Here is an 18379-nt window from a genome sequence, read left to right as displayed (position 1 = left end):
TACGGCCCGTATTGAGTTTTTGAACTACAATACGGCCGTATTGAATTCAGTACGGCCGTATTGAAGTTCAAGAAACCTCAATACAGCCGTATTGAGTTCAGTGCGGCCGTATTGAAGTTCAAGAAACCTCAATACGGCCGTATTGAGTTCAGTGCGGCCGTATTGTAGTTCAAAATGTTCAATACGGCCGTACTGAACTTTTGGGAGGCCGTATTGGGCTTCATTCCCTCCACTTCCTTATTTTGAGCTATTACAAGACCTCTAGACCTACAGAGAATCCTCCTAGGGCCTTCCATGAGTCCTTCTGGCTGACTTTCCTTCAGTCCTCAAGAGTCTTCAAGCTTTATTTCCGACCCGGACAATTTTAGGGGTCTACAGCACTTCAGAGATTCCAAAATATTCCCTGAAGACTGTTGCCAAGCATTCCAGACCACAGCTTCATATCCTTGATGTGAACACCAAGCTGCCTCAAACCGAAAGGGTCTTTTATGCGCGACCATATACCCCCCACTGCTACGAAGAATAAGGGGATGATGATCTGAGTGAGCTCGGGAAAGAACTTCCACCACGGCCTCTGGGAAGGCTCTTGTCCAATGCACGTCGCTAAGGGCTCTATCTAGTTGTTTATGTAATGAGGCGAATCCCTGATGCATCCTATGCCAAGTGTACTTCCTTCCCAACAAAGGTATATTCATAAGCCCACAATTATCCATGTGCTGGGCAAACACAGATGCACGCGCGACCGAGAAGGAACCCCCTCTCTGCTCGGACGGTGCCAAGATGTCATTGAAGTCACCTAACAATAGCCAAGGTACTGAAATATTGTTCCGTAATGCCTGTAAGTGCACCCAGAGATTTTCACGCACCCTCGGAACAGGGTGGCCATACACCCCCGTGCAACACCATGTCAACACCATGTCAACACCTGTTTTACTTTGCTTGCATGGTTTTTGAGTGAAAATGTTTGGATTCTATTGTACCCCATGTTCTTTAAAGACTCATAAATGCTTATTAAGGTGATGCAGCTTGGGGGTTTTTGTCACCCTTAGTGCAGTTTGAGTTTTCCATGATCAACGCTTAAAACTTACTCCAAAGAAAGCTGGAGGAAAAGCAAAATAGAGTAGTAAAGATAATGTTCTCCTTTATTCTCTTGTAATAGTTGTAAATGAAATATTCTTGATTCATACAAATCCAATCATTTAAGTCACCACAGTGCTAATTCTCCTCTGACTTTTATTAATTACAAGTCTTGATTGGAAAGACAGAAAAAATCAATAAATCAAAGAGGAATAAAAAAGTAAGAGAGGGAGAGAAAAATACAAGCACACCAATCCAATCCTTCATGGCCAACAACAAAAACACATGCACACACACACATTCCCTCATCCTTAAAGTTTATCTCCTATATGCAGCAGCACTGTGAATAGCAGCTATGTAGAAAAGCTGTGTAGCTGAAAGTATAATCAGAAAAGCCTCCATTGTTTTCTGCAAAATTGGACATTCAGAGGTCTGAAAGTTGAAAATATACTACAAGAAAGTTGTCAAATGAATTTTTCCTGTCTTACCAGACGGGCATTTCGGATGTGAAGCTCAATCTCTTTGCAAGCAAAGCTGCATAAATTAAATTATGGTTAGGTAAGTAAAACAATACTGCATAATTTATTCTAGGGAGAGGATGAAGAATACAGCTCGTAGAGAAAAAGATACCCCATTGCAAGGAGTGTAAGAGTCCAAGCCATGGTAGCAACTGAGGCTGCAGATGGCAAGCTCTCAGCGGTCCATGAACGGATATGATTGATTCCTGATATTGCTGATGCAGCACCAACTACTCCAGCAAGCAAAGCAAATGTCACAAAGAATCCAGTGGAAGCATTTCCCATTGGGAAGAATATGGGTGAAAAGTGAGCTGGCAGTTTTAATTCTGGACCTGCATAGTGCATAGTTTTTATTATTAGAAATTACAATGAACACAGCAAAGTTTGAATATAAGACTTTGTACGTACTACTTTACTACCAGTAGGCTGATCCTAGTGTTTCACATAGTATTGCATAGTTTCTTAACAACATAAGCATGCTGGAGAAACACAAAGAATGTGTTGTTACCTGAGAGGAAACACAGGGACTTTTAAAACTCTTACCTATGATAAAACCATGATCTATTGCTCTATTCATGGCCCATCCACCAATGCCCAAAACTATGGCATACATGCAGAAATTCAGCCCCAAAAGAAGGGTGGCAACAGGCTTCATTTGCTCATTAGCCATATGTGTCACTATATATGTCTTTGGATAAGAAAAAAAGCTGCCTGGATCGAGAGAAGTCCTAGGGCGTTTCAGGAAACTAAAAAGTCGTGATTAGTGAAGGAAAGGCTCTACCAGGAGATGCATATGTTTTGTGCAAATGAGTGTTCTTATATATTTGAGAAATGGATAAAACGAAGTTTGGGGTTCTTTTCTTGACAAGGCTGCTAGTTAGCTCAAAAGTTCTGCATGCCTGTAAAGATGATGCTTCTCACTTCACATACAAATATGCCTGATTCTTACTTGCTTCTTATTTTTAAGGTTTTTTTAACTGTAATACCTTCCCAACAGGCAACATCTTAGGAGTTGGCAATTGTTTGTTCTCCGTGAGAAGTCATATTCTTTGCCTCTCCTGGACTCTTCTCATTCACAACACTGGCCCCAATCCGCCTTAAAAAATCTTACACTGTTTCTAATTAATTTAATAATAACGACTATTTATTATTTGGTTTCTTATACACTAAACAGCCTTTCGTTTTTATTAAAACAGTTGTTACTAAGCCAAAAAAGAAATCAGAAATAAAAATAAGAAAATTCTAAAAATTAGTTTAAGTTTTTTTTAATTAATTTATTTATATTTTATTGTTTAAAATACATTGAGCTAACTAAATAAATTTCTTATATTTTATATTTTGTTAGTAATAATTAAACTATACTATCAATGCTTAAAACACTTTTTTTTTTAATAATTAGTGATCAGTAAAAAAAGCTTCTCGAGGCTATACATTTTACATAAAATCATGATATATTGATTTAATACGAATTGTTTTCAAATATATTGCAAATCATCCGTTATTATTTTAAAATTTTATACATAGTGTCCAAATTTATAAATTTATATTAATATTAAATTGACTCATGCTGTAATTTCCCACGTTATACTTCTTTATCTTCAATGTATCAATTAATTACGCTGGTTTTTGACAATCCAACGTTCAAGAGATTATTACGCAAGAATATATTCCATTCTTCTTCAAAAGGGATCTCCAAAGAAAAAGATGCTCATCAATATTTCTTACAAGTTCGTCAACCATACATGTTTAAATTTATTTAGTTTATGAAAACTTATTTTTCACAATTTTCTGAAAGCAATAAAATGTATTTTAAAAAATAAATTAAATGTTCAAAATAACAAAATCAAGCCCAAACATTGGGGCCTCAATGTTCAACTCTTCAAGCATAAATAAAGGTTATAAAAATTCTGTTTAAATAAACTTTTCCAAGTTATATATTTACAACCACTTTTTCACTGAAAAGTATTGTGCTATCAAAATCAGTAAAAGTAAAACTCAAATTTACTCCCAGCAACCACATTGTACCTCAACGAAGATAAACGGGCTAGAAGAGCAAGGAGTTAATTTCCGTGAAGAAACCTGGAAAGGCATATGCTTAATTTGAAAGGATATCTATCATCACTCAGATAATAGGATTTATTTATTAGAAATAAATGAACAACTGCGTGAATGATATAATTTATTCATCAACTCTGATTCTCAATTTCTCACCCCTCTTTTTCTTCTTAGTTTCTTTGTTCTGGATAAATAGCTATGAAACCATTTTTTCATTCAGAAGAAACAGTCACCCAAACAAAATCTGCTGGGATGGTAATTACCAATAATGAAGGAAAACTAAGGTAAGCTTCAATTTGGTTTCCCCTTCTCTGCAGTAATACAAACTACAAAGGCATGCTCCGTGCATGTAAAAATTAACACTTCCAATCATTATGGCTGATAGACCTCAGGAAGCCGAAGACCAACACTTGAAGCAGATTTTCCAAGAGTCCTTCTTACTTCATCTGATCTATCCACGGCAATATTGTATGAGAAAAGTAAATCCTGCAAAATTGTCAATAATGATGCATGGTCAAAAGCAAGACAGATATATCTCGGTTTTTCTTGAAAATATATTATTTATAAGTAAGGTTTTTCTTGAGACTTTACGTAAATTGCATAGGCTCAAAAACTCCACATAAACTCATAACTTGTAAGAGTTTACTTGATATAAAAAAATATATTAAAATACCTCTAAATAACATAATAATTCAATATTTCAACCTCGTAATAAAGAAAAATAGCAAACTACAATAACAAAGTAACAAAGTTTGGTAGCACATCAATACTAACTAAAATCAAACTACATCAAATCATGCATAAATTCATACAAAACATAAGTTTTTAAAAAGATAGCATTTAAAAAACTAAAATATTATCACTGTTTTTTGTTAATTAAATAACAAAAAAAATCAGATATCAGTGTATACAAACACAGTAATACAAGCATACAACTATTCAGTGCCCCAAATCAGTGTATATTCTCGATACAATAGTAGAGTATATCATGAGAGAGAAGGCAAAAATGAAATAAAAACAAAGCAGACCAGTACACCACAGAATTGAAATGCGAGCAAGATGATGGAAAGGAGGAGAAGATAAGTTTGATTGCAAGAGTGAACAGACAGGTAAGAACAAAAATCGGGAGTTTGATTGCAAGAGAACATAAGAGAAGCCCTAGTTCTCTGTTCTGAAAAAATAATGGGACTCAAAAATACCCCTCCACAGGTCCGTTTTGGACAAAAAAAATTCCGCCCAACTGAACTGGCAAGTTTAGAGAAGTCTATGAGTGTTCGCTCAAGTTTACTCAAGCCTACTAAAAATTGAGTTTGCTTACTTCTTAAACAGGTTCATGAATGCAGACACACAAGTGTACATGATTTTACGAGTTGACACTCATTTTTACCAACCATGTTTACAGGCATCAAAATAAGTCAAGAACAATACGATATCAATGGTGAGACAAATCTACAGATGACTTCTCCTGGTTCAGACACACCATAGTGATGCTGATCACTAGTCAAAAACCAGATCCTCTTCTGTGCCTCTTATTTTCATTTAACAATGTACATATGAAGAATGCTAGCAAAACATTCTCTAATACACAAGTATAAGTTGAAATTTATTGAAAACTACAAAGTTAAGAGAGAAGAGAGAGAATGAATCATTAAATGATGAGTGAGACCCACCAAAATTTGCAACTTCAAATAATTTTGGTTAATAGTAGAGACTAGAGAGTGTGTTCCCAACATTTCTCATATAAATACCTTAACTAAAGCAGATGAGTGTTGACACCTTTTTTTAAGTTTTTAACTAAACAAGTTTACGTAAATCTCAATGATCAATAATAACTGTTCAATCAAAATTCTTACCCACAGGCATAAACAAATGACTATTTGAACCTTGAAGGAAATTGCAACAGAGTAATACCTTGTGATGGTGTACACTGTTGAGAAGATAAGTATAATCACGAGCAAGCTTTATTTTCTGTTGGACTGCCACACCATCAGACAAATTTTGGTTGTTGCGGAACTCTGAGGTTACAAATTCTATAAAATGTCTCTTGTTCTCTTCCTTCCCAATATGTTTCTTGACTGCCTTGAGAAGAAGGCGATAAATCTTAGCTGTTTCAAAGGCGTCAGATCTCATTTGTTCCTATCAATATTGACAATCTACTTTCCTACATAGGATGACACATTTGAAATATAAATAATTTTAGGAATCCTGTTAGCAGAAAAATAAAAATTAGAAACCTAAAAAATTAGGGGAGAGGGAAGTATAAGAGAAAGAAATACACCTGGAGAGAACAAAGTAAGTGTAAAATTTCATCCTAAGAAGGTGAAAAGATAAATAAAAAAAAAAGAAAAAAAAAAAATATACAGTTGTACAGAATGGGGATCTTCAATTCCTTTTCATATTTGATTCCAATACTAACATAATGTAAGTACAAACTAGGATCAATCTCAGGGTTTGATTGAGTTCCTAATTCAAATAACAGTCAATATCAATCAGATGCAAAACATTAATTCAAGTTTATGCTACAGCTATTTTATTCATTGGAAAATCGCAAAAGGCATGCAGAAAAGAAGTATCCCATATTTATGCATTATAACATGAGCTTACACAAATTATTGCATCTAAGAAAATATTTTACAAATGATGCAACTAGTTCAAAACAGCTTGACTTATTGTGCTAAAGGAAGCTGTGATCATTCAAATTTTAGATGAATTCCCTCAACATCTGAACAGTGAAAATAATAATGGGAAATTTGATAAGTTATTATTAACTCTATATGCTATATTGTGTCATGTATGTGGTCTAACAAACTACTGAGAACGAACGCAAGTGGGTATGTCAAAAGAATTTGTTGTGAACATTTCAATAATAAAAATGAATGGGCCCCATGAATCACAATTTGCCGCCCTCCTTGTTTAGAACCTACATCAAACAGTTAGTGGGCAAAACCAATCATACTGAAAAAATAAAATGTCGTGATAAACACCAGTATCTCGTGGGCAGTTAGCAAAATAAACAGAAAAAGACTGAAGAAAACGATAAAATAACAGAGGGGTTTCTAGTGTTTGGAAGTAGAAATCAGATCGTATTAACAAATAACCAAATAACGATATTTTGCAACTATGAAAATGTAGAAAAAAAAAAAGTTGATTGAATTTGGCCGCTGAAGTAGTGCAAGCAAAGGAACGATATCTGAAGACTAAAATAAAATCAGCGCTGCTTACTTCCTTTCTTTCGCTGAGGCTCAAATCGAAGCGCTGCTTATTGCGTTAGCGTCGCAAAGGAGGGGTTATGTCAAAGGCAAGAATAAAATGACTAAGCTGCACCCAACTACACCTTTCGGTACGTATAATCTTTAATCCCCAATTTTATAACTTCTTCAAATAAATAACTCCGGATTTTGATATTTTTTTTGTGATTGTAGGTTAAAATTAGAGTAATTAATCAACGGTGTATGAAAAAATATACCTTTCATTCGTCTCCACTTTTCATTTTAGATGTTTATATCTTTTTAATTTTTCATATTAACATATATTTTAAGAGAAAAATATAAAAATAAAATAAAATTATATATATACTAATATATAAATATGATACTATTTTTAATAATTATCTTAATCTCCATATTGTTGACCATTATACCATTTTATTTTAAAAAACTTAAAACTAATAAATTAATTATAATATCAGTTAAATTAATATATTTTTATTATTTAATTTTTATTTTTATTTTATTTTTAATAAAAATACGAAATACCTCGACCTAACTGATATATAATAAATTGACTCTCTACTTTATCACCAATAATAAAAAAAAAAAAAACTAATTAAAAAAAGCATGTATTTGACAGGAAAAATACGCGGTCAATGACTGAAAATCTATCCAGCACAACCGGTAAATCTCATTCATAAAATATGGTTGAATCTCGTGTGTACATAAAAAACTCCAGGAATATCATACACGATCATCATATATATTCCCACCATTTTTTCTTTTTGAGCTTTTGTAATTCCTTTCCCGCTTTTACATGAGTATCTGAAGTACTATCTAATCTCATCACTAAATCAATATAATTTATTGGATTATTCTCTAACCTCCACTATACAAACCTTGTCCAATGAACATGCGTTTAAGGAACTATATATACTACTAGAGAGCTCATATGAATTGGGGCTGGACGAGGTGACAGTAACCCATTCTTTGTCAACTTTCTCAACAAAGGAATGTACCTTTGGGATTGCATCAAATTGGAGTTTGTTGCTCTGATTACTTAACTTCTTTACAAAATCCATCGACAATATCATGTCAAAAAAAATTTCCGACTCGGCTATTTTAGGTGAAATTTGTACCCCAATTGTGGCTTCCCGTGAATTAATCAACCCAAGAAGTAGTGAGTTTCCACCAGCAATCTTTTCACTTGGGCAGCATAACTGCAACAATGTATAGCACAATCAGGGAAAGCACATAAAAGGATTACCTTATGAGAAGAAAAAAAAAGCAATGGAGAATAAATGCAAAATCTTCTAAACCACAGAAAATCCCGAACAAATTGCTAGATGTTTAATTTTAATTCAGTATTTTGGCACAGTATTCTAGCAAGAAATGATAGGATCTCTAGAGCCTCAAATATTTCCTATTTGAAAAAAAAAAAAAAAAACAAACAGAAGCATGTCTATATGTCTGGCACAGAAAGCTTGCAAATAAATAGAAATGGAACACCTTTTAAAAAAATAAAAACCTCACCCACCTGAGAAAGTTGAGATGTAATTTCTCAAACTTCTTTTTAAAAATTTTATATTTCTATCTATGACACATGCAGAATAATCAGACAGAAAAACAGGGCATGAGTAAGTGGGAAAATCTCTCTAGCACTTGTCACTAAAGAGAAAAAATAAGTACAAGAGAAAGAGAAAAAATTAAAATTAAAATCATATGCAATAAAATTCTCCAATTCGTCAACAAACCTCAAATTCCTTCTCATACGCACTGAAAGACATGTTCCTAAGGCTTGTGTCTTAGAATATAAACATCTCTAACCTCCTTTGATTTCATACATAAACTTGGTTGTAAACTTGAACAAGAGAACAGTAGCATAAAAGAATATGCTGCCACTAGAAGATCCACATATCATATAGCAGAGTTTTGCTTTCGTTCATCATAGAATGATTTACCATATTTTGCAAAAGGTAATAATCACTATGCATCTTCACATATTTCCTTATATTACTATTATTACTATTATTTAAAACAGAGTCCTGAAAAATTTTGTGCTTCAGAGTCAAAAAACTACTTAAGAAAAAATTTGACCTTGACCATGATAACTGTACATCAAAGGCTACAATGTAGGACAACTCAGACAGAGGAAAAATCAGAGAATATTTGGCTATAGGTGTGAAGTCCTAGAAACTGCAATAATGAGTCAACCAGTAAAAGTAGATGCATCGAATCAGCGACTAAAAAACCTAACAAAAATCATCTAATCAATCTCAAAATAAAGAGAAGGAAAAAAAAAAATCTAACCTCAATGTACTCTACACCCATGTCAATAAGATTATCTGCAATGCTATGTTTTGAAAACAAGCTAATAAGTCCTCCAGATCCAACAGGAGATTGGAGTATTTCCCAAGGTGATTTCATTAAAATCTTATATTTGTTCTGTCCCTCGGGCAAACTGCTAACTACTGGCAGCTTCTCTTCCTCCAAAAACCATACCTGAAAGAGGGTTAAAACATGAAATCATGCAAGAAGCCAATTACACAAGCATGAGAAGTGCTAGGCACCAGAATTATATTTTAAAATAAAAAGGCAAATGTTATTTTGTTGATGTTGATGCTTGCAGATACCATCAATTCACTTCTACAGTGTAAGATAGACATAATGATATCTTTACAGGTAAATAACATAAGTTAAAGATTACTGCAATATCTGTTTCTAAGCAATGACCAAACAATATTCCATCCTTTACACTTCCCCAGACTAACCAATATGACTGGATGACATATTCCTCGTAATAAAATGTTGACAATGAGACAAGACAAGACAAAACAGTATTAGGTCAAGAAGTAAAAGGTAAAGTATAATTTCATGACGAAAGCCAAGGTAATTTGGACATTAAAGTCATATGAACCTGTTCTTTCAACCAAAATTTCTGAACATCAAGTATAGGTGATTTGGGATAGAACAAGAGATATGCAACGGTGACAAACTTTAGTATATATCTGACTGAGATAATACACAATATAAAAGGAGATCCTTGGTGTGATGTGAACCTTTTCAGAGTCAAATGTGAAGTAATTGTTGCTTGTAAACAGATTTCTTAAAGACTGAATTTGTTTGCTTGATGAAACCAGAATTAAAGGCTCAGACACATGATCTTTGACCTGCATAAGATGCAAATTCGTTAGACGATGAAAAACTATTCAGTATAGTCACTCCAAGTCTCCAAGGTACTTAGAATCTTAGATCAGATAATACCTCACAAATGAGCTTTACTTATATCATCAAGGTAGAAAAGGAAGAAACATATGATAGAAGATAATACATTTTCGGTGAAATAATGGAAATGAAATGAACAAGAAGAACAGAACATTAACTGATGATGTTTTTCTGATCTCTTCGAGTATTTGTTGAAGAGGTTATTGTTCTGTTGTAATTAAATTAAGACATAAGATCAGATCCATCTGATGGTTCATAGAACAAATAGATTTTTGCAACAATAAATCTTTACCAGAAAGATATTTATCAAAAGTAAATAATATAAAAACACAAATTTATAACCTTTACAAAATTTTCACCATCACATAGTACCTTTTGAAGCATGTGAAGTACCGAAGTGTCAATTGCTTCATTTTCAAACATGTTAGAGTCACAAATGCTTCCCTGATGCTCTTTTTCGTTCAAGAGAAGGACAATAGCCATTTTGCCTTCAGACATGAGCTCAAGTCCCTTCTCTTGCATATCTCTAACCAATTTGTTTTCACTTCCATTTGAGAAAGATTCCTCTGATATTTGGATAGAATTTATAAGCTTTGCTTTTATGGCACTAACCAACTCAGCTACTTTCCATCTGATTTATAAATAAAAAAAAACAAAAATGAAAAATCCAGCAAATGAAACCAGGGATAAATAAAAGGAATTTTTCCTTTGTCAAAAAAAGGGGGGGATGGGAAGTGGTGACAGAAAAAGTAATGTAACCTATTTATTGAATTAGTTCAAAATAATGTATTTGAACTAATTCAACTGTGGTATTTGTCAAATATATCCTATACTTTATCTAAAAATTCAAATAAATTACTATAATTTGGCAAAAAATTATCGAGTCTTAACAACCATTAAATCATTAATTAGTAAGGACTGATTTAAAAATCTTTAAGGAGGTAATGGCTTTGTTAAAAACTTTTAAACAATAAGAACGTAGTTAAGAATTTAGTAAAACTATAGGGACCTACAAAGTGACTTAAAAAATTAATGATAATTAAATAAAGCTAAAAAACAACATAGTGAATAATTAAATTAGAAGATGCTAATATGTCCTAACATTTTAGTATAAATAGGGATGGGTACTGATGTCCAAAACCAGTAATTCAACCACCAATGACATTGGGTTATATATTAACTACAATAATTTCTCTTTTTTCTTGTTGTGGGGGTGGTGGATGAGGGTGTCAAGACTTAAAATAACTTCAGTTTAAAATTGAAAGTAAGTTGGAGTAACATTAATTAAAGAAAAAATTTGGTAGAATTGTGTCTAAGTCTCTAAGATGGTTTGGACATGTGTGAAAAAGACTAACCAAGCCTCCAATATCAAATGGAGGTTAGCCTAATAATTAGAATCAGAGGTAGACCAAGAAAGATTCTCTGTGAAACCATTAACAAGGATCTAAAATTAAATGGCATAGCTGAAGAAATAAGAATTGGTTTTGGATAGTACACAACAGCATTGTTCAACTTATGCAGCTGAGCCCACTTAGTGGAAACAAGCTTTCATTGTTGTTATATTAACTTGCCTCTTTGCTGGCTGTTCAAGACTTTGTAAAGCCTCCTGGAGCAATTTGGAGTTTAAGCCAACAATCTGATTACTGAGCAAGCTCCACTGATCTTTCTCTCCATATTGAAATCCATGAAATACATGTTGTTGCTCCATTTCACAGAGTTTCTTTTTTGCTGCTATGAGACGCTTTTGAAACTTTTTCCTTTCTTTCCATTCCTGACACCAATAAGTGAATTGCCCAGAACCAATTATCCACGGCAAAGAGCACCGAGTCAAATATTAATATCACGAAAAAGAAACTAATCCATAAAAGGCAATTTAGAATCCAAATAATACAAGAACAAATATTGAAATGTAAAGCAGAATGCCACCTTATGAAAATCAATATTACACTTGGGTTGGAATAATGCCAATCTGCCAGCATGATTTTCAAACAAATGGAAAGAAAAAAGTACTAAGAATCATATCTAAATTACAGATAATTGAGTTCCGAGTTTTTTTTGTGTGTGTGGGAGTTACAATTATGCCTCAATTCACCAGGTAGAGACTGAGAAATGTAACATGGCATTAGGAATAATCACAAAAATTTAAAGATATCCAGTGACAATAAAAACTCCTAAAAGTAACAAATTAGTATTCAGGAAGTATGTCTCACAAGCTGGCGCCTTTCTTTTTTCGACCTCTCATCAAATCGTAAATTTACTTCTAGGAGTCCCTTGGGCGGTGTAATATGCATTTCTCTTCTTTTCATATCAACGTCTGGAACAATGGCTTCAACAAAAGGTACCAAAACAAGCTGACTAGATGCGTCTATTTCTGTCGACCTTGACTTGCCACTTTTATCAAGCATATCAAAAGATGAATCAAGTACAATTTGTAGTAGGTCATTTGCTCCACTATTGAAAACATTCACAACAGTTCCAACAAGTTTTCCATTTTCCTGATAGGAACAAGCATGGTCAACACCTTCAAAAGTTGCATTGAGAATTAAAAACTCACAATAAGGTGACAAAAATACCAAAGTAAAAAATTCAAAGCTCATTCAAATTAATATAACAAAATATTTAGGTTATTTATAATAGCCTTTTTACATTTTTATCACAATATTAGCACTTGGCATTTCATTTTCCGAATCCTTGGTACACACATGGACAGCTAGCAGCCCGATATGTTTCTGGATAAGAACTTAATAGAAAAAGAATAATCCTGTTTTATGAAAGGCTATAAATTATATGGCAAACAGATGGATTTTCTGTCTTGATAGCACACCAGTGAGAAACACCAAGTTAATGACAGACCTCAAAATATAACAAAAAAACAGCTGATGAATATAGAAGTGATAATTTTGTTTTATTAATAGATAATATTTTAGCAAAAATTTAAATAATAAATAAGGAGAGGAGAAAGTGATTCGTCTTTATATATACACAACATTTGTGATTAGAACAAACCTTCATAAAAACTCTCATCCCTATCAGATCATGTGTGTAAAATTCACCCTCCTCTAATTCCGGCCTGTCTTCTTTTGTCACAAGCAAGGTAGCGCCAATAAGCATCTTAGCCTGCATGATGTATTGATTAGCAAAGGCCAAAAACCATGCATATTATATGATCAAAGTAGGAAATTTGAGGCTTCTAGTTGCAACCACGAGTGCCAGATCCCTTTCTAGGAGGAATAAATAAAGGCGAGTGGCAAAGTGTAACATTTCTGTTAGGCATTGTGGGATCAAACTGACTTAGAAATATGATTAATCAAAAGATAATTCACCAAGGTGCTTCCTTTTTTCTTGAATTAACATATATTGACATAGGGGACATCTGGAAGAGCATACATAGAGCTTATTTGGGCTCATAAAAATAGCTTGAGTTATGTCTCCTATATAGGTTCTTTTCAGTTTATTTTCAATAAGCTAGACTTATCAAAATAAGCTCTTTTTAACTTATTCTAATAACATTCACGGTTAAATTTATGACATAAGCTCTCATGCTAAGAACTCATTGAACAAGCACTACATTATAAGTTGTTTACCAAACACATCCTTACAAGTAACAATCAACACTCACTTTATTCATCCAAGTTAAAGAAGCACCAAACATGGAAGAGAAAGAAAATAAACTGGTTAAAAATGAGTAAATAGTGTATGAATATGAACTAACAGTGTAGAGTATTTTTACACCATCATCCAATCACATTAACTTATGTGTTTATTGGTGATATACTGCCAATGTATCAACTAATCAGAAATCACTATTGGTATGACTTATAAGATAAAAAAAAAACAAATTGTTATGTCCAGAATGGTAAGTTTATTCACTTTTATAATAACTACTAGTTAAAAGTTGATGATAATTTTATTGGTTGTCAATTTTACATAGGCAATGCATAGAAATTAAACTCTAAAAATATTGCAACATCTTCAATTAAATAATACTGTCCATACATGAATAAAATAGGGTGGAATAAAACTAAAACTATAATATTAGACAGGGTAGGAGCTAAGAGGTATTGAAAAACCTGGTCCACTGTGTCAATTCCTCTGAATTTGAGTATCCAACTCTTGAGTCCAGGGTGCTCTCTACCTTCCTCCAGCTCAACTTGTTGAATGGTGTCTCCACCCAAAACCTTGCTCTTCAACCATCTTCTCCCAGGCTAGTCAACAAGCAAGTTACTTAGCCAATTGAATATCCACAAACAAACACAAATATAAAAAAAAAAAAAAAAAAATGGAAAACAAATAGTACAGTGGAAAAGCGCAGTTGAGGAAAATCGGTGGTTGGCTTGACGCGAATCTCGCCCTGGACACCGTGAACACTGGATATGTAGCCAATGTTGACGAAGCCCGGTTCGTCGGTGGTGTCGCCGTCGTCGATAACAACCTCGTCGGCTGCTGCAACCGCCGCAACGGAACGAAACTTAACTGAATGCAAAAGGCGTGAAAAATGGATGAAGGAATTGTCAGAAGTGGTGGTATGGGAGTGCAGAGGATAAGGGACGTGTTTGGTTGGAGTTGGAAAAGAAGGTTTGGAATGGAATTGAAGAGAAAGTGGTGGCTGAAACGGGCGTTGGAGAGCATGGAGCGGTGCCTGTATCTGCATTTTGTGCTCTAAGCCTCTAACAACAAAATATCAAACGATAAACTCTTCCTTTTATTATCTTGCTTCACCTCTGTTTTTCCCTCTGATATTTTCTTATGAATTGAAAATGAAACACAAACTCTTTTTAATTAACACTTTATTTACTTTTTTTGTGTGAATAATAAGTTAAGAAGAAAAAATATTTATAAATAAATAACCAATGAGCTAAATTTTTGAAAGATGTGAAAGTTTTGGACGGGTATATCAAAATACCAACATTTTACGAAATTAGAATATTTATTAATTATTAATTTTAGAGCAAATTATACTCTTCTTTATGAGAAATACAATATCATATCTTCTATGAGATAAGAATGTTTTACTATTCTCTTCTCTTATATTATAAGTTACATTCCTCTCTTTCAACAAATTTTAATATATAACATTATTTATTTTTTAAAATTTTTTGTTAAAAATAATATTACCAAAATATCTTTTACAAGAAAATTTTAATATGAGAATTCTCATATGTAAATATTACACTGTCATTCCTTATTGTATTAAAATAAATATTTTTCTTTTTTAACATATACAATATTATACTTCAACATTTTATTTTTTGGTGAAAAAAAATTATCTCATGATTTACATAATTATTATTTTAAGAATTCTTATGATTTTTTTATAATTAATTATATATTTAAAATAAATATTTTAATTATTAGAATATTTTAAATTTATCAAAATAAAAAATTATATATATAAGTATAATAAAATCAGACAATATAGTATTTAATTAATGTAGTTAATGTGATATTTTATAAATATTTAAATGAAATAATTTGTTATTATATAATAGTAATTATAAATTAAATTATGGCAATATATAAGTTTATTTTTTTGGAACTCAAAAAGATAAAACATTTAAGAAATATCTAACTAAAATGATATTTTTTTGATAAAATATTATTTAACATATTTTTTATTTGGTAAAATATTATTTAACATATTTAATAAAATACGTATATTAAACATATAATTTTTAAAATATTTTTATATTACAAATATATAATAAAATAAAATGTAATTATTACAAAATTTAATATATATATATATGTGTGTGTAAATTGACCTACGTATAGTTTATTTTATTAATAAATTTCCTAATTTATTTTTATATTTTATAATTTTTATAAAGTGAATAAAAGATGATAAACAAAAAATATTTTGACATAAATTTTAATCAGAAGTATATTTTAAGATATTACAGTGAATATTTTTTAGAATGTTAGTTAAATATTTTAAATTATATATTTTAATGAAAAATGAAAATGATAATATAATACTTATATCTTACAGAAATAAAAATATAATTATTCTATATTTTAATATATGAAGTGAGGATAATAAATATTTGTATCTTTCATTAAAAAAAAGTGCAATTTACTTTAATAACATTAAATTAAATTATATATTTTAACCAATTAATTTCACAAATTATGCTTTTGTATCTAGTGCTTTTTTTTTATTTATTATTTTGATTATCATCTTCAGTTTTTATTACTAGTTTAGCCTAATCTTCACTCAACTTATTTAAAACAAGGGAAAATCTAAATAATAAAAAAAAACAAGGGAAAATTACATGCCTCTCTCTCTCTTTTTTTTTTTTTTTTTTTAAATCCATACATATATAAACATGATTTCTTATTTTGGTGTACACATTATTTTGACAAGTTTAACTTTTTTATAAAAATTGCATAATAATAATTAATAAGTGATAAAAAAAATATATGAAGGTTTTATCTTTGAAACTGTTTGTAATTATACACTATTTCCATGTATTTAAAGGAGAACTTCATGGAGGCACAAAATGCAATCTTTTTCATCGATAAGAATTAAAAAAAAAAAGTGCAATAAATTATTTTAAAAAATAGTTAAAAAGTAAAATAATAGATTATTTGCATAATATTTAAAAGATAAAACACGGTAATATTAGGTTATAAATTATGTTGAACACTAATAAAATTAAGGTGACAACACTTCTTAACAATTTTTTGACACTTTTTTTTATTAGTTGAAACTTGAAAGTTATTGGAATTCACCAACTTTTGTCAGTCACATATCATATTTAAAAAATCCGTTGTAACTTTGCAATTTTCAATGAATTTTAAATAACAAAAGAGTATGATAAAATGTTTCACTAGTCTCTTAACGTAATTAGGAGTGAGTGAAAAAGAGTTAAGACAAATTTATCTTAACTTTGACTTAATTTTTTTTTATAAAATCATTTTGAGAAAGACTCAAAATATATAAAACATTACTAATCAACCAACCTTTTAATATATTATATCAACATTAACATTACGTGTATAACTAAAACGTGCAATAAAAAATATAAAACTTTAATTAAGTAATATAATTATAAATACAATATCATATTATATATAATATGATATATTAAATCTAATTATTAAATTATATATATATATATATATATATATATATATTACACTTTCTAAAAAAATATAATTATGATAAAACAAGACATAACTTGAACTCATCCTTAAACAAATCAAGTTCAAGTTAAAGACTTTAATTATGAAAATTAACTTCAAATGATTAAATTAATAAGGTGAATTAGGTCATGCTTGTCCCTAAAAATAATTTATAATTTATAATTTTAAGTTTTTTATTATTTATAATCTAATAAAGAAAATGAGTATTTAAATCTCTAAATTTCACTTTTTTTTATAAAGAATCATAAATTTTAATTTTATTCCAATCATTCTTTAAATTTGATCACTTTTTTTATAATCAAAATTATAACAAAGATATCGAGTTTCAGACATAAAACTTTGTGTATACTACTCCAATCTCATTAATAGAGTAATTATAGTAGTTCTTAATTTGAGTATTTTTTACAAATAAATATCTTTTAATTTTAATTTCATTATAATTCATCTTTAATATTTATCATTTTTACAAGTATTTTTTTTAATAAATTTAAGTTAAAATAATTATCTTAAATTTCAATCATTCATTATTTTTTTTACTCATTTGTTACATATTTTTTTAAAAATAATAAAATTATAAATTTCAAAAAAGGGAGAATAATAAAAAGTTAAAACTCTTTATTTGATTTCTTTAATCGTATATTTTATGATATTTTTTTATTTAAAAATTGTAATCACAATAACAAGGTTTGAATAAGGATGTTGTATTTATATGTATATTATAAAAAAAAAGTTACTATTAAGTTAATTATAGTAGTTCAAATTTTATGATATTTTAATAAATAAAAAGAGACTTATAAAAATAAAATTAATAATTAAGTATGATTTAAAATAAATAAATGATCAATATTATTTTTTAATAATTTATTCTAATATAACATAAAATACTATTTATAACAAATAAAATTTAAAAATTAATTAAGATAAAATATAAATTAAGTTTTTTTTATATACAAAAATGATAAAATTTAAGCATCAATATGACAAAATTAAAGTGAGAAAAAAGACTGCACTGGCGATAGTTTTGGTGTCTAAGACTCTAAATGCTAACAGGATAAATTTTAAGAAAATTAAGTATATAATATTTATTTACAAAGTTTAGGGGAGTTAATAATATTTTTTCCATTAAAAAAAAGAAGTTTCTATTATTTT

The 18379-nt window shown here is 30.3% G+C and overlaps 3 protein-coding genes across 4 annotated transcripts; all 3 read right to left on the bottom strand.

The window, feature by feature from the left end:
* Positions 1–1116: 1116 nt before the first annotated feature.
* On the bottom strand, positions 1117–2600 carry LOC109794345 (membrane protein PM19L). Its single transcript, XM_020353798.3, has 4 exons — positions 2139–2600; positions 1708–1927; positions 1566–1611; positions 1117–1485 (listed from the first exon to the last, which is right to left on the bottom strand). Exons 1-4 carry the CDS (start codon positions 2263–2265, stop codon positions 1396–1398), a joined length of 483 nt encoding a protein of 160 aa, XP_020209387.1. The 5' UTR covers positions 2266–2600; the 3' UTR covers positions 1117–1395.
* A 1113-nt stretch (positions 2601–3713) lies between these two features.
* On the bottom strand, positions 3714–7029 carry LOC109794344 (complex 1 protein, LYR family protein). 2 transcript variants are annotated; one of them, XM_083068733.1, is made up of 3 exons: positions 6873–7029; positions 5562–5811; positions 3714–4136 (listed from the first exon to the last, which is right to left on the bottom strand). In XM_083068733.1, exons 2-3 carry the CDS (start codon positions 5778–5780, stop codon positions 4023–4025), a joined length of 333 nt encoding a protein of 110 aa, XP_082924859.1. In that variant the 5' UTR covers positions 5781–5811; positions 6873–7029; the 3' UTR covers positions 3714–4022. The 2 variants fall into 2 exon arrangements, with proteins under 2 accessions (XP_082924859.1, XP_082924860.1); XM_083068734.1 differs by having other exon boundaries at positions 5562–5855; positions 6873–7005.
* Positions 7030–7491: 462 nt separating this feature from the next.
* On the bottom strand, positions 7492–14796 carry LOC109793843 (16S rRNA processing protein RimM family). The gene is made up of 9 exons (XM_020353315.3): positions 14382–14796; positions 14155–14289; positions 13091–13201; positions 12295–12579; positions 11656–11855; positions 10457–10715; positions 9919–10029; positions 9170–9361; positions 7492–8079 (listed from the first exon to the last, which is right to left on the bottom strand). The coding sequence occupies exons 1-9, from the start codon at positions 14733–14735 to the stop codon at positions 7732–7734; spliced, it is 1995 nt and encodes a 664-aa protein (XP_020208904.1). The 5' UTR covers positions 14736–14796; the 3' UTR covers positions 7492–7731.
* Between the last annotated feature and the right edge of the window lie 3583 nt (positions 14797–18379).

Source organism: Cajanus cajan, chromosome 2, assembly GCF_000230855.2.
Source record: "Cajanus cajan strain Asha chromosome 2, NIPB_CcT2T_4, whole genome shotgun sequence".
Lineage (NCBI taxonomy): Eukaryota > Viridiplantae > Streptophyta > Magnoliopsida > Fabales > Fabaceae > Cajanus > Cajanus cajan.
Note: the sequence above shows the minus strand (reverse complement) of the source record. Positions and strands in the feature narration are given on the sequence as shown.

Coding starts and splice junctions, on each gene's coding strand:
- LOC109793843 (XM_020353315.3), bottom strand. CDS start 14,735: ATGCAGATACAGGCACCGCTCCATGCTCTCCAACGCCCGTTTCAGCCA. Junction 13,202..14,154: donor GAATTGACACAGTGGACCAG/GTTTTTCAATAC, acceptor TACATCATGCAG/GCTAAGATGCTTATTGGCGC. Junction 11,856..12,294: donor AAAAAGAAAGGCGCCAGCTT/GTGAGACATACT, acceptor TATTGGTGTCAG/GAATGGAAAGAAAGGAAAAA.
- LOC109794345 (XM_020353798.3), bottom strand. CDS start 2,265: ATGGCTAATGAGCAAATGAAGCCTGTTGCCACCCTTCTTTTGGGGCTG. Junction 1,928..2,138: donor AGATCATGGTTTTATCATAG/GTAAGAGTTTTA, acceptor TGCACTATGCAG/GTCCAGAATTAAAACTGCCA. Junction 1,612..1,707: donor CTTACACTCCTTGCAATGGG/GTATCTTTTTCT, acceptor TAATTTATGCAG/CTTTGCTTGCAAAGAGATTG.
- LOC109794344 (XM_083068733.1), bottom strand. CDS start 5,780: ATGAGATCTGACGCCTTTGAAACAGCTAAGATTTATCGCCTTCTTCTC. Junction 4,137..5,561: donor ACAGTGTACACCATCACAAG/GTATTACTCTGT, acceptor ACAATTTTGCAG/GATTTACTTTTCTCATACAA.